The sequence below is a fragment of the Ixodes scapularis genome, unplaced genomic scaffold (genome assembly GCF_016920785.2).
Source record: "Ixodes scapularis isolate PalLabHiFi unplaced genomic scaffold, ASM1692078v2 PGA_scaffold2__306_contigs__length_199485367, whole genome shotgun sequence".
Taxonomy (NCBI): domain Eukaryota; kingdom Metazoa; phylum Arthropoda; class Arachnida; order Ixodida; family Ixodidae; genus Ixodes; species Ixodes scapularis.
The window spans coordinates 90279371-90295538 of NW_024609857.1; the positions used below are offsets into that span (position 1 = coordinate 90279371).

Below are 16168 nucleotides of genomic sequence, written 5' to 3' on the forward strand. Positions count from 1 at the left end.
GAGGACTTAATATAACGTTTACAATACCCCAAAGAAATAACAGATAGGGGCGCATGCAGTTTTGTGTTTAGGCGGGAACTTTGAAATGTGTAATTACTGCCGTACGTGTCCCGCAACGACCGTCAAAGGGTTAAAGGAAAACGCCACACATTAAATGGTGCTGGTTTTTGCCTTTCCCCTTTCCTCTGTCAGTACAAAAAGAGAACAGAGGTACCCAACCGCCAGGAAAAAGGATTTTGGAGGCTATCCTTTGAGTTGGAGTAGAATAGACCGTGATTCACACAACACAGTTTCTGAAAACAAAACCATTGTGGAAATATATTTTCGAGCCATTGCGAGCCTATTACAGGGGTCCAAAGGCCGGCTATGCAATGTACAAAAATTTGTTAGCAGCTAGGAGGTCCTTTCCAACAGCGGGGTGTGGCACAGAGAAAGCGCCCTCCTCATGGAGGGCCGCAGGCGCTCGGATCCGGCTCTGGGGGGACGGTCAGCCGAGGAACGCGTGAACCGTCTCGGGGGAGTACTCCATGTCTTCCAGACACCTGCACGGAGTCAAGAGAGGACGTTGGGGTGTCTTGGCTCCCGATTGAGTGACAGGAAAGCTTCCAAGCCAATTAATTTTTCAAGTGCAAGTTTTGGCCTGCAGAGTAGTAGCAAGCTGTGTGGAGTCCCACTACAAAAAAGTTCATGATAAAAAAAAAAAGTCCTAGACTTAACTGTTTATGCCTGTTCCCTACGCATTTAACGATGAAACAGACATATTTTGATCTGCTCCCTTTCTTTTTTGTTAGGGGGGGGAGGGGGGGGGGGCGAGGCATCAAGGCAATGTTGCTAGATGACTTTAATTAATAAAACATTTGAAAAAAACCTTAGTACGCTTTGGTTAAGAGATAATTACTGATCTCACTCATTAGCTGCTTTAACACGTTTAATAGGTACAAACATAACTGGGGCCCAGAAATAGATGTGGAATTGCATATTGGCCTGTTATGCACACATAGTGAGCTTGCATAAATTCATTTGGATAAAGGTTATTCAACGACATTGTAACTAGGGAACTCTGTGGAAAAAGTCTCTTTGCATCATTTCCAGGACGTTACACGATAGCCACACAGACTAGCATATTCTTCGTTCAAATATGAGGTATTTTAGTTGACAACGTTTTACTCTACCGCACACCCCCAGAATCCAGATGAAGCCTTTAATGTTGCCGCATAAATCGGCTTGGTAATGTATTGTGCTACGATTTACCGGAAAGGTGCCCAAAGCTGCTGGAAGCAGTGCATAAAAATTTCAAAAAATAAACTTGCAAAAGTAAAAAAAGAAAAAAGAAAGCCGTTTACAACTTCCTGTAACGCCGAATTGGAGTGCAGCTCTTGAGGAGGAGGAGGGAAGGGTAGTGAGGAGAGGGTATATCCTTCCTCCCCCCTCCTTACCTCCTCATCCTGTCTGCTACTCCTCCCTCTGAGCGGCGTCGCCGTCAGCGTAATCGTGAGGTCACGATTACGCTGACGGTGGGGGTCACGCCGTCAGCGTAATCGTTACGGCGACGGCGATTTGCGTAATCGTGACGCCGTCACCGTCACGTGAGGCCACGTGAAGGCGACGGCGGTGATGTCACGTGGCCTCATGTGATGTCACCGGGGGTCACGTGATCTCGCGGAGGTCATCACGTGACCTCACGGTTACGCCGACAACGACGCTTCTCAAGCCGGAAACAAGCGCCTAAGAGCTGCGCTCTAAAAAAAAAACAAAAAAAAACAAGGCAGTAAACTTTCGTCAGTTAGACCTCGGTTAATTCAACTTTTCATTTAATTCGATCCTGTTCAAAAGTCTTTGCGAGCGCCCATACATTTCTATGGGAGGAAAAGTTCGATAGTTTGAACTTGGGACAACTCCGCATCAGATAATTCGTCCCGAGCGAATGCGCGCGGGCTCACATTCACGGCTCTTTGCTGCAAAGCCGAACGTGCGCAAATATGCGCCTGCTCCTCTACGCCGTTCAGATGGACTGTAGCAAATGACAAGAGCCAGCGCAACCAATCTGGCGTGGAATAGCGCGGAGAACATAGCACGCGGTCAGGCGCAGAGACAGCGCACGCTCTCAAAGCGCTTTTTTGGAGCATCGTGTGCGGTCCATCTTGCGCGCAGGAAAGAGCCGTGAATGTAAGCCCGCGCGCATTCGCTCAGGCTTTTTTTTTTTTTTTTTTTTTTTTCAGTCGCGAAAGCGCAAGACTTTTTTTCCTTTTTTGTTATTTTTCTCTGTCGCAGACGACCTGGCTGCCCGGCGCCAAAGACGACTCGTAAAACTTACTTGTTTAGTTGTTTTTTTTTTTTTTTGTACGCAATTTTTGGGGACGTGACGTTTAGTTACGCTGCTTTCCGGAGCATGCTTTTGGACACGCGTTTTAAGCGCAGACCATCCGTGAGTACTTTGGACAATAAAAGGAAGTTCAATTTTAACCGTTTTTCTATCCTTTTTTTTAATTCAATCATTCGGATAATTCAACCAAATTTCAAAGTCTCGTTGTTTCTTTCTACTTACAGTGCCCGTCTGCTAAACGCTCACCCTCTGACTGGCACTATGGTGCCTGGAACGCGTCTCCGACTGGTGCGTTTACCGCATCCAAAAACGTGGTCCCTCGATTTCCGCCTGATGACGTCACAAATGTGTCATGCTGTTGCCGGTCGCGATCCTGGCAGTATCCCAGCAACGGTGAAAGATGTTACGGATGCCTGTTCTGCCGCAGGTCGCTCTCCAATGCAACAGTCCACGGAAGCCTCGGCACTCAGAAGTTGGGATGCCGTGACGACAGCGACACTCGCGTTCGCTAATGCTTTTTGCCAGCATTTCTACGACCAACCTCCAGGATCGGGACCTCTGACAGGATGACACTCCGGCTTCTGTGACGTGATTTGTTACCACTTTGGGACCCCTTTTGATATTTATGGGCAGCATAGGATGCTAAACACACCAGTTGGAGATGCCCTCCAGGCACCATACTGGGGCAACAACCAACATAAGGCAGCCGTGGCCCCGGCTGCACCAAATGCAAACACATAGCTGAAAGTACTCGACGAACCTTCGGTTTTATTTGTTTTCTGCCCATTTAATGTTTTATTGGGAACGGAAAAGCAATCGTGTAACAAGGCATGAAGTTCGGCTGGTTCCTTGAGCATTAAGCACCGTTCACACTCTTGCGACCGAGTAAGATCGAGAGAGACCAGACCGGTTTTTAAGCCTTTTGCGACTTCCTAGGACCGGATGCGCTGCAGCGGGGCTGGTCCTAAGAGATCGCAAGAGGCTTAAAAACCGGTCTCGTCTCTCTCAGTCGTACTCGGCTGCAAAAGTGTGAACGGGCCTTCACTGAACTAAAAAAAAAACAATGCAAAAGACTGAAGACAAGTCGCAGAAGTGTACCCCTTCAACTTGTCCTCCATCTTCTGGACTGTTTTTTCTACTACAAGAATCATGCACTGAGCATTATAGCACTGCACCGAAAAAGCTCGGACCGTTTATGGTTCGAAAAGCTTGTCTGCTTTTGGTGCAACCGGGCAAACTGGATTCTCAGCCACCCTGGCGGTTTCCTAGACTACACTTATGGGTCCCCCACACTCCTTAACTGCCCCTAAGTAAAGTGCACTTCTAGATTAAGCTTTGCTTTAGCAGAACTGAGCCACGAGGGTCAAATAAGCATTATTTTATACAATGCCCATAAGCTTCTGCACTGCTTTAGTACTGTATCAATGCGAAGACTGAAAGGGGTTTTTTGCTATTATCCAAGGCAGGCAGGGGTTCCGATCAAAGAGTCTCAGAACTAACCAGCTAACCCAAACAAGCTTTCTCTAGTGTCCGAGCCTTTCCACAACATAAAATTGAGCTTCCGAGTCACACTCGAAAACAAGCTACAGTCAGTCGCCAAATGAGGCTATTATCCCGTCTGCGTGGCTCCAGTCAGAACGAATGAGCTAGTTGGCCCATTTGTGCATGACTGCGACCGACCATGCTATGACCATTTTCAACTGCTCCCAAAGAGAGAACACGCTGGTCCCCCACCTAGCGAGTAGCCCTGGAACCTGATATGCATATATCTTCTAATTTCTTTTACGCATTACATTTCCACCGTGGCCTCTAAATTTTTCTAACGGTGTGACCACCGACCGTTTCCCACAGATAGAGCATGCATGGGTTCGATCTTGCACATACTACAAAACATGCAGTCTAGTTGCACACAGACTGCAAGCGTTCCAGGCTACTGTACAGGTGGCGCTGGCGTGTTCTCTCGTCGTAAGATGTCGCACCCATCCGAACGCAGTTACAAGTGCGTGGATCAGTCTTTAAAGTGGTCTTCTCGTTGTGGTGCCCCGCTAAAAGCGTCATAGCGTTTCACTCACTTGAGGGCAGCCTTCGTGAAGGGCAAGGGTCCGCAGACGCAGATGAGGAGTGGTTGGCGTGGGTCCTCGCTGGGGACAAAGCCCTGCAGCAGATGGCTCCGCACCCTGCCCCTTGCACCCTCCCAGCTGTCGTCGGGCTCGGAGAGGACGTGCTCCACCCGAAGCCTGGCAACGGCGGAGAGAACCGGCAAAGTTCATCGGCAAATGCTCGCAGAACCCAAACGCTTGATCGACAGACGGTTCAAATGGTTCCGGCACTAATGCTCCTCCTTGACTTTCGAGTGGCTATTACCTACGGGATATTGTCGTTCACCTTACAATGAACTGCGGAAGACGTTACGAGCCGTCGGCCAATTCAATGCCACGCGAGTGTCATGTCACCTTCAAGAGGGGCGCAGCAATGTGCGGGGCACGTAATCGCGTGACGCTCGTGTAACTAGGATGACTTGTAGCATCCACCCTAGGCCATTGTAAGCTGAGACAGAGTAGAGTAGACATAATGATATCAGGTGAAAATTGGACAGCACATGCAAAGGCTGGTTTGCATACCAGCCACTGCTTCAAAAAACAGACTTTTATGATCCAAACTATTGCCCAAAGTAAGGTGCAACCAGAACCTGATAAGAGCAGGATTGCTCAACAGGGCTGTAGAGTTTTCATTTTGATTGTAATAACCAATGACAGAAGGCTATGTTGGTACAGCTAGGTATATATACCACATTTTGCTAGGTGCAGACCAACCATTCCATGGGAACAGCCTGAACGTTCTATATTCCAGCGGTGTGGACAGACAGCCAATAATTGGCGTCAATGAACAAGCCTAGCGAATGATGATCGAAGAATACATTTAGACTAAAAATGATTTCCGAGCATGCGAAGCAACACCATGTTCAATGCAACAATTCGGATACTATTTTTGTGTGTAAACATATTCTTGACCTTGCACATCATTGGCATCCCCCTGATCAACAAAGGAAAAATTTGTCTTCTGGACGTTTTGTGGGAAAGCTGATTTTCAATGTGCTCAATCACTTAGTAAATGTCGATGGACAACGAGCCACATATGGCAGTCTTCGGAGAAGCATACAAGTGCATACTATACAATACGAAAACAGTTTCTTGGCTGCCATTTGGCGACGTTGCTGTAGCGGCTGAAGCAGGGTGGCGACGTTTGCATGCATGGAGTAACATTGTTGGTGCACCCAAATGCGGCAGATATACGGAATTGTAATCGTGAATTACAAACACTTAAGATGCTTCTTATACAAAAAGAACTTTCAGCCTTTCGACACCGGTGAAGCAGGAAGACCAGCGAAGCTGTACACTTGTCCCGTGTTTCTTCTTCGTCCTTGTTTGTTTTGCGCGCTGGTTCCTACAAGAAATTCCCACAAACTCGCCCAACTATCCATCTTTCCATGATAGCAGGAAAGGTTGCCGCCATCTGTGAGCGACAGCGGCAATCAGACTGGTTGTCTGGTTGCCGTCGTCGCTCATAGATGGCGGTAGCTGTCCAGAGTTTTGTGTCGACATTTGTTTGGTACCGGACACGAAACTGGGGAAACCAGCCCCTAACATCTCTGCTGTAAAAAAAAAAAAAAAGAAAGTTTATTTAACTGATGTCTTGAGCTGTTCCAAGCTGGCATCGGCCAGCTTTGACCAGTAGACCCTTTTGAAAAGTGTGCGGCATTTAGTAGCTGATGCGTCGATTATCTGAAGCCACCACTATTTGGGCATGAGCTTTAAGCATGCACTGGACACGAGTGCAGGGGTGGAACTCAGGAAATGTACTTGGGAGCAGCCACGGGAGCAGCTGAAACAGGTGTTTTGGAGCAGGTTGGGAGCAGCTAAAACTACGTTCTGGAGCAGGCTGGGAGCAGCTCAGATCAGTATTCATTGCACTTTAGCAAGCACGGGAGCAATTTCAATAGCAGCACAGATGACTATGAGTGGTTAGGGACCTAGGTAGATGGGATAACAGTGTAACTGATGCGAAAACTGGAAACATTGTGAGCCTTAATGAGAATCAAAAAGCAAGTACCCTATGTTTCTGAAGATAGCGTCCTTCGTATTTTCTGAGTGGCTTTCAGCTGCTCAAAATGCAAACCAGCACTGCTTATCGCACAACCCACACATGCTCGACATAGTCATGATATGTGCGAACCACGTGACGTGCTTAAGCAATGGACCTGCAGTTGCACGAAGAAACAGGGCAACAAATTTCGAGCTTATCCTATTGTGCAACTCGATATCGAAGCAGCAGGCTACGATTAACGAAGTTATCGTATTTGAAGCGATAAGCAGGAGCAAGGTTAAAGTACGCCGAGTAGATCTACCACTCGCGTAAGAGCTGCTCGTCGGCAAGGTTTCGGATCGGACCGCGTTTCAGTTCTATAAAATCACGATTTATTTTGCGAGAATAAGGTTCCAACTTCTAACGATGAAGTACTAAAAGAAATATTTTGCTCATTTGTTTTCAACTGGCTGACGTCCGGATCTCGAATCCCGGGCCGCCGAGCCTCAGGCAATCTGACGCTTAACGACTCGACCTCACTTCAGCCGACTTGCTTAACCACTTATGGTTGAAGAATAACAATCCAGTCGCAAGTGGTGTAGCGCTTAGAATCCGAGCTTTTTTGCGCGCTTCCGACTCGGGATACACAGGGAGAATAAACGGAACAAAGGTTTGCAAAGCCGACCAGGCTAAACGCGCTCATTGTTGCTAACCGAATCAATGAAACCGAAACCAAGACAAAATAAAACGTTTTTTGGCGCACGTTTTGCGATTTGGCGCATAATGGCGCGAGGTATTGGCTGTGGCGCAGTTTCTGCAACATGGATCAGAATGGCGCAGACACATGCGTCTGGCGCAAAATTGCGCAAATGGCGCAGCCGTTCCACCCCTGCGAGTGCTGCGTCAGTGTTCGGTGCATACTTGGATCCGATCACGTCTTTTGCGCAGGGAACAGTGATCAAGATATGGTGGTTGCCAGTGTTGCTCGATACACTTTTGAAAGGGGTCTATTGAATATAGCAAGTTGTACAGCGGGTTTCGCTGCAAACAGATGTCACCATGCTTGGGTAAATTACTTTGGGAATGCAATTTATTTACAATTAAAATTATGTGGTTCAACAGTGGCTAAATTACAATTAGAACAATTATACCTTCAGAAACTAATGTAATTATTTTACTTTGAAAGCTACCCAACTTCAATGACGTTGATGTGACAGCATTTTTCCGCACACAAAATATATTAAATTGAAATACTGTAGAACCTCAATAATAAGTTACTCAGGGGACCGGAAAAAAGGAAAACACAAAAAACGAGAAGATCCCCAAGGGCTGGGAGCTCGGCGGGAATGGCAGTTTTGAACGTAAAAGCAGGGAAAACGTAACAACCGTGAATGTATCAACGAGGTTATACTGTGTATAACTGTAATTGAATTACTGGCCCAGTATGGATGTCACCACACACAGCAGCAACAATTGCAAGAGGAAACTGGGTTCTGGCTGTGTACCGGTTGTGCTCCTGTAGCAGGTGGTCAAGCTCCTCCTTCCAAATAATATCCTTGACTGTCTTGTTAAATGTCATCAGCTTCACATCCCTGAAAAAAAAAGTAAAAGGTCAGACACCTTGTGTACAAAGCAGTCTGCCTAACTCATACAAACGATTAACAAAGGGACCCCGATGCTCAGAGTAAAATACATAGGTTAAAATTAAATTGCCTAAAAGCATAGTGCAATGGGCTGAACTCACCAACTCATCATGTAAGCAACATGATGAACCCATCAAGTTGCTTACATCGGTTGGGACATGAGAAGCCTCTTTTCTAAATGAGCCAAATACACAATAAACATTCTTCTATGCATTTCTATTAATCTAACGAAAATACCAATTTAACGAAAATTGGTTCCAAATGCTAACGAATCAAGATTAGCCACTAAAAAGTGACCATATCACCTAAAAGTTCTCTTGCGAGCAATTAAAAAAATATTGTAGAACTCATCCACAATTAATGTGAAGATGGAGGACCAGTGAAGCTGTTATCTTTACAACAACTATACGATTTACATATGATTGCGATGAAGAGACATACACAACTTCATTGTTTAATTGTCTTTATTTAACTCTTAGTGACTAAAGTGATCATTGCCTTATGGTCACTTATGGACAAGTTATAAACAGAATTTTTCGAGGCAGACCTCGAGGACAGTTTTTTCTGATTGAGCGCCAGTCTCTATCAACATCGTGGAAGCGAAAGAAAAGTAGGTTAGATCAGAGCATTCTGCCCTCAGCCTCGTCACAGCTCACTCTTAGCTGAGGTAAGTCAATGACCATAGATGATAACAAGAGATCAGGACGTCACTATCTAATAATGCGAAGGAAAGCTGACTCATGTGGGTCGCCCCCTCTTCATATTTATACTTGCCACGACCAATTGGAACAAAGGAGCACCATTTAAACATTGTTTTTTTTTTTGTTAACATCCATGGACACATTTTTTTCCAGATCCTAGCTTCGCTGAAAAAAGGACAAATGCTGACTCTACCACAATTCATATAAGCCAAATAAATGCACTTAGACCTGTCAGTGTTTTGGGGATATCAGATAAATCAAACCCCTGTATGTGTTCATGGGAGAACATGCTGCCACTCTGTGATTATAGTAGATACATGTTTCTCAAGGGAATACTTGTTATGAATGACGATGTATATAAAAAAGAATCATAGACAGCCACTTCTTAGAGCAAGTATAATATTGTCAAATAGAGCCCATAGCCTATATCCAGGCTTCCTTATTGCTTCATAGTTTTACGCCATGTACAGTCAAACCCGTTTATAACAAACCGTATAAAACGCCAGGTTTCCTTCGATATACCCAATAATTCGTTATACGCAAAGGAGAGAAGTTTGTTATACCCGCTTATAACAAATTTTTTACAATGTGTTCATTATACACAGCGGGTGCTTAATGCACTCCTATATATGCTGAAGGTAATGGCCAAGTCCTATGTTTTGTTCACCCTATTCAACATGGCGAATGCTATTGTCCGACAAAGAATTTCACTATATGCAGAACCAGTGATGCTGGTTTTCTCAGGAGTGTGTTCAGACCTTATCGTACAGTGTTCCACCAGCACTTGTTGGTTTTTTATTTTTATTTGTACATTTTCTTAAATAAACTATTCAGTTGTTTTACGCCGCGTCCTGTCTAGATCTTTCTTCGTTTTGTCAGCGTTGTTTTGGCGTATTATCCAGTAACGATGTCCGCTCTGTCCGAAAGCTGAAAAGTGTGCCGCTGCTTCGTCGTCACATTGAACCGTAAACCACACCAGATTGCAAAAACAAAATGGCAAGTTGCAGGAGGCTTCGGGAAGCGAAATTTATGATGCCGAGACTCGGTCTGCAATGCATTGGCTGCGTGCACGCCTAAATTCTGTCTGTTCCAAAACCACCGGTAACATGGGAATATATTGGCTGAAAAGCATCGCAGTGTGACTAAGCGTAACTAAGTGGAAGCTTCATGCCGGGCGAGTAGGAACCTTCATTTGCATTACAAGAAAGCCGACCGCCAGAGGTGCCGGAGCTTGCGTGTTTGCTGGTGGTCGTAGGCGCTGAAAGTTTTATATATCAATTGTGTAGTTCGTTTTGCGAGATATATTTTGCACACATACTGATAAAACATTTTTGCGTGCTCGATATAGGTGTTAATTCGCTGTACCCAAGTTCGTTGTAATCGGGTTCGACTGTATTTACGAGGTGTTTTTACAGTGCTAGAAGTTAGTGCCACTTCCCAGCAAAAAATGCTCATGTGCATAGAGCGGCTCACTTCCTCCCTGTAGGCCTCAGCTGTTCCTAAAAACCCACCTGATCACAGGGAGAAATAGCGGTAAGAGGGAGAGCAGTGCCTTTGCTGTAGAGTGGGGTTTTGAATTCATACATGAACATTTTTTTCCTGGGAAGGAGCACTAACAGCTACCGCCGTAGAAAAGTACTTTCATCGGCAGTCGCAACTATGCTGTCTTGGCATTTGTGCTGTAATAGGGCCAGCTGAACTTTGGAAAATAGTATATAGAGAATTCCTCGCAATATTGTACAAGAGCAAGGCAGCGTATTGTGCCAAAATGCAGTGGGGATCAACGTAGATACCTTCCTTGAACTGCTCAGTGGGTACCTAACATCGACAGGCAAACACTTTCTACAAAAAAGTGGAGTGCAGATTGGGTCTAGCATAGTCCCCCAACTGTGTGATTTGTTCCTGGCAGCACGTGGAAGGACCATCAAGGGTAACTTAAAGGACATGAGAATCAAGGCGATCTTCAGGTATGTTGATGATTTCCTGATATTTCATACCAAAGGGGTGGGGGATAAAACCAATGAATGCAAACAGACACTCCTGCAGTGCTTCCAACAATGCTGCCCAGAGTTGGTTTTCACGCAAAAACTACCCGTGGAGATGGGTATCGACTTCTAGATCTCAAACTGAATTTTAAAGAGAGGCACGTTTGCTGGACATATGAACCCAGGTCAAAGAAAGGATCTCTTCCATTTGCATCAGGGCATTCCAAAACCCTAAAACGAAGTGTTGCGAACATCGCTCTTCTATCGACCTTAAACAAATCGTGTCACCATAATGCTGAGTCCAGTTTTAAAAGACAAATTTCCTGTTTAGGAGACTTTGGATATTCGAATGGTCTCCTGGTCAGCATATGTGAAAACATTTCCACAAAACTGAAGTGCAAAACATTGGATACAGGTGGAATGCAGCAGACGAAAACTAAACAAAAGATTGCAATATTACCCTACATTCATAGAATAACTCACATATTAAATAAAAATAGGTGCGAGGCAGCTAGGACATTAAGGTTGTGTGCTCTGCACCAAACAAAGCACATTCCATGAGCCGTAAGGTAAACCAGGACACCAACCACATAAAAACCTGCAACATCTCTCACAGGACGCGATATGCCCCATGTGAAAAGGGGGTTGTGTATCACATCCCCTTATTGTGCAGCAACTGTTACATTGGCCAAACTGGTAGATGCATTAATGACAGGACAAGAGAACACGCAGCATCTCTAAAAAGCACAACAGCAGGTCATCTACCAGCCCACTGCCGCAACTGTGAATGCAGTGCAGAGTTCAGCAGCATCACCATCATCGCAAAACACAAGAACCAGTATGCACAAGAGATGCTGGAGGACTTGGTCACAAAAGAAAGCGAAGCAACGTGCGTCAGCGAGAACTCAATCAAGCTCAATACCAAAGATAAACAATATTTGCGGTGTTTCCTGATGAAATGCGGGTGATTCAAATTTAAGTTAAGTTAGGTTTTACGATATAAGCGCTTTTATGTGGCTCTTAAAACAAACAAAAAAAAATGACCGCATCTCCACGTGGTGAGTGATGTGGATTGGGGCGAAGCTCTGGTGGTGCTGATGATACTGATTTTGTTCATAGGTAGTGCTGATGGTGCTGATTTTTTTTTTTTATTGCTCATAGGTAGTGCTGAGTTCCGTGTTGCATTTCAACTTTATTATTACTGCTTTATGGTCGGTCAAATGCAGAGCCAGTGGTTCTTCTAGCGCACGGGTTCTCAAACTGGGTTCTGGGGAACACAGGGGACCCACGAGCTAGTCTCATGGGTTCCGCGAACACCCAATTTGCAACCCTCCCCCCTCCCCTCCCCTCTGCCTCCCCCTCCCTCCCTCCCTCCCTCCCTCCCTCCCTCCCTCCCTCCCTCCCTCCCTCCCTCCCTCCCTCTCCCCCTCCCTCTCTCTCCTCTTCCCTTCCCTTCCCTTCCCTTCCCTTCCCCCCCCCCCCCCCCCCCCCCCCCCCGCCGCGGGCCGCGCGGCAGGACCATGCAAAGCGCCTTCATCTCACTTTGTACTGACATCACGATTGATATGGTGGGGATATATGGGAAGCAACACAAGCAAAATTGCCTACAATTCTGCATCTGTTGCTTCTCGGTCGGCAAATATAAAAGGGGGGGGGGGGGAAGGGTTCCGCGGCAGTTTTTGAGGCTTCCTGGGATTTCGTGAGACCAAAAAGTTTGAGAACTCCTGTTCTAGCGGATCGGCTTGGATCCGCTAAAAGTCGTGGGAACGCACCTTTACCACTTAAGTCAATGGTCCATGTCAGAAAGAGAATCTGTGGTAAGGAACGTGGTTTTATACGCATTTGAGCATTTGACCGCAGCGTCAATGCATGCAAAGTTTAACGCGATTATATACGCATTGGACCGCAGCGCCCTCTCCTGTATAGACGTCGAGCGGCTACATGCAACGTTTCATCCATGACATCCCCAGCTCTTGAGTTACTACCACATCTCAGAGCCCCCTACTCGTCCCGCAGTCGTGGCCAAGTGGTTAAGGCGATGGACTAGAAATCCATTGGGGTCTCCCCGCAGAGGTTTGAATCCTGTCAACTGCGCAAACATTTTCTTTTTTTAAGAAGACAGATGGGATGGCAATCGATGTGAGCACGGATGCTGGATGGACAAGGCCCTAAGGAGCTTCGCCCCTAAAAAGCATAAGTCAAGGTTCAAAAAGAGGAAGAAGTAATAAACCATACAGTTGGTAGTCGAGTGGTATGTCTGTCCCTTTTTCTCTCTATATTCTATTTTTCTAAGTTCAGCTGGCCCTATTATAGTTTGTATTATGCACCAACAAGCTCAACTAAAGCCCGTTACCTATTTGTGCAGTATTAACATTTGTCTTACTGACGCATCAATTTTCAGCAAAATCTAAGATTCCCAATCTTGCTAGATCAGAGTCCCAAACCGTTCTGCCTCGGAGCAATAATCTGCGACTCTACCCGTGACGCCAAAACCTATGCGAAGTCAGCAGACCCGCACAGGATGAAACACGCCCCACTTTTCGTGCTGGACAGATGTGAAAAAGAGCTCAGTCGGCACAGTCGTATGCCTCTCTCCATCCTCACTGGGCCGTGCGATGCAACAGTCGTGTGTCGAGCGCATGGCTTATTCCACGGTGCCGCCGTATGCCGCCTCTGAACGACACGTGGCAATGCAAGCTACTGCCAGATTTAGGAAAGACCAAACTTACACAGTCGGCGAACACCTTCGCTGCGTGATTGGGGGTTCTATGTCGGTGGTTTAGCGATTGTTGCGATTCATATTTTGGTAGGTCAGTTAAGTTTGTTGCGTGGAAGTTTGGACAACAGGAAATTAGTCTGCAGCAAGGAGCACCCGGTGTCTCGGCCGTAGATGACAAACTTTGCCAGTGGAGGTACTGGAGGTACAACTGCCAGCCTGGCGTCTTTAAATTGCGTCTTGCAGAGGTGAGTACACAAACGCGTGCCTATACAATTTTCATTTAGAAAGAAAAAAGAAGTGGTAATCAGGTTTAAGTTGCCTGGATTCCGCAGCACGAGCTTTCGCCCCACATGCTCCGAGCTGTGATGTGCTAGTGGACTCGGCCACCATACCTTCTTTTGATAAGTCCATTGTAGATGCAGAAGACCTCGTTTTATGTCCCTCATACTATATTTGGCACTATACCTCATACTATATTTGGCACATTGAAGGTGAAGACACCTTCAATGTCGCGCAAATACGTCAATACGTGATAGCACAAATTCGGTTTCGCATAATCAATGTTTTGCACTCAACTACTACAACAAAATTATTCGTACTACAAAAAATTTTAACGGTCGTGTGAACTTCATTATAAAGGTGTCTGACTACATGGAATAGCAATGCGCCATATGCATTATCGAAGTAATGCTTCTACACTACCTAACAAATATGATGGCTGTTAACGCTTTTCGGCGGCGCCAAAGGTGACATACACTTGCTTGGAGACGAAGAGCGCCCAGTGGAGGAGGCGGACCATGGGTGTGAACCCGGTGCCGGCTGCCAAGAGGACCAGGGTGTGGCACTTGTGGAGCAGAGCCATCTCGAAGTCCCCCTCCGTGTCCTTCATCTCCACCGTGTCGCCTGCAACCGCACGTGGGACTGTTTTAATCAGGGGATGCTCCAAAGCGAGTGAAAATGTCTGACTGCGACCAATTGAAATCCCAACTGGGAAAGAACTGGTCCCAGATGGGAATTAATGGTCCCAACTGGATGCCAACCGATCCCAACAGAGATTTAATGGGGATCAATAGCGGCTCGACTGGGATCAGCTGAGGGCCGAACTGGGACCAGTTGGGGGGCCAGCTGGATGCAACTAATTCCTAAATGGGAGTCAACTGGTGCAACCATCCCCAGTTTAAGAACAAGTTAGACTCAAACCAATTATGGGATCAATTCCCAGGCGAAAATTTCTAACTGGGACCAGTTGGCACCTCAACTGGTTTCAACTGGGACTAACTGGTCCCAACTGGGAATCAACTGGAACTAACTGGTCCCAACTGGGAATCAAATGGGACCAATAGGAGTCCAACTGGGGCCAGCTGAGGGGTCAACTGGTTTGAACCATTCCCAGTTGGGAGTCAACTGGTTTGACTCCCAGTTGGGAATGGAGTGCCCTGGAACCAGTTAGGAAAGTAACTGGTTGGAGCGATTCCCAGTCGGACTTCAAATGCCTTTCCCGTTCCCAGTTCACACTGGGCAACAATTTGGACAAGTTGGGGGTGTATTGACCTTTGCTAATGAAGAAAACTAAAAACACTAACATTTTTAGATTTATACAAATAGGGAATTATAATTACTGGGGTACATTTATATATTTATAAAAATAATATAAAAATTTTAATTAACTAAATAATTTTTAAGTGGAAAATATAATTAGTGACAAAATGTTTTCACCTACATTTACACTTTTAGTGCATTATTAAAATATATTAAAACATTTATTTAAATACCTACAGTATTTTTTTTCTTTTAATAAATAAATTTATCTTTTGACTAATCAGAGCTAGCCGGCCGCCGTGGCACGCGGGTGCGGATTAGTGGTACGCGCTGTCGACAGATGGCGCTGCCTATGCTGACGCCGGAGTCTCTCGACTGAGTTGCGGTGAGCGGACGTGTTTCCTGGTTCTCCTCGAGCATCCGAAGCTAAGTGCCAGTTTTTCTTCTTTTCTCTCTCTTTTTTTGAGAGTTGATTGGAAGTGACTATGCGGTAGCAGTATTAGGTTTGAACAGCAGCAGTTAACGTTAGTTTCGCAAAGTAGGCTCTGTTTGAATTTTTGGCGGGAAGGGACGGTTTGTTCCCGGTCTAGACATGGGTCTAGATTTGGGTCGGCATGACAAGGGTGGGGACGAGTTGGTGCAGTGCGAGGGGTGTGGGAGGTGGTGTTACCTGGAGGAGACGGGTTTCGGGAGCCTGGAGGTGGCGGCGGAGGTGAGTTTCGAGTGTCGGCTTTGTGTGAAGCTTCAGCAGGTAACTGGGGAATGGGAGGGTAGAGTTCGGGAGATTGAGGCCCAGCTTAAGGCAGAAGGAGAGAAGCGGGTGGGTCTCGAGGCCCAGGTAGAGGAGCTGACTAGGCAGCTTAATCATGAGAGGGAGCAGCGGGTCGGCCTCGAGAAGCAGGCGGAAGAGCTGGGGGAAGTATGGAAGGCGGGTTTAGAGGAGCGTAAGAGGGAGTGTGACAGTAGGGTAGAGCGCCTGGAAGGGGTAATTCGAGCGAGTGAGAGTAGCGAGGGAAGAAAGGAGGAAGTGTCAGTTCTAGCGGGACGAACCACCAGTCTGCAGGCTGGGGTCCCTGGTGGTCGGGAGTCCGGCCTGTTGGCAGGCGGGCTCGACGACGCTGGAGAGCTGATTGAACCTCAGCTCAATGGCGCCTTCGAGCAGCAGGCGTCGGGCA

At 46.4% G+C, this 16168-nt stretch overlaps 1 protein-coding gene across 1 annotated transcript in view; it reads right to left on the reverse strand.

The window, feature by feature from the left end:
* Positions 1-294: 294 nt before the first annotated feature.
* The window catches only part of LOC8040729 (cytochrome b5 reductase 4), a 96879-nt gene continuing 81005 nt past the window's right edge, over positions 295-16168 (reverse strand). Inside the window, exons 13-16 of the mRNA XM_042291949.1 lie at positions 14210-14357; positions 7912-7998; positions 4396-4560; positions 295-542 (exon numbers count right to left, since the gene is read on the reverse strand). Coding sequence (XP_042147883.1) covers positions 488-542; positions 4396-4560; positions 7912-7998; positions 14210-14357 — 455 coding nt within the window. The 3' untranslated portion in view covers positions 295-487. The remainder of the gene's footprint in view (positions 543-4395; positions 4561-7911; positions 7999-14209; positions 14358-16168) is intronic.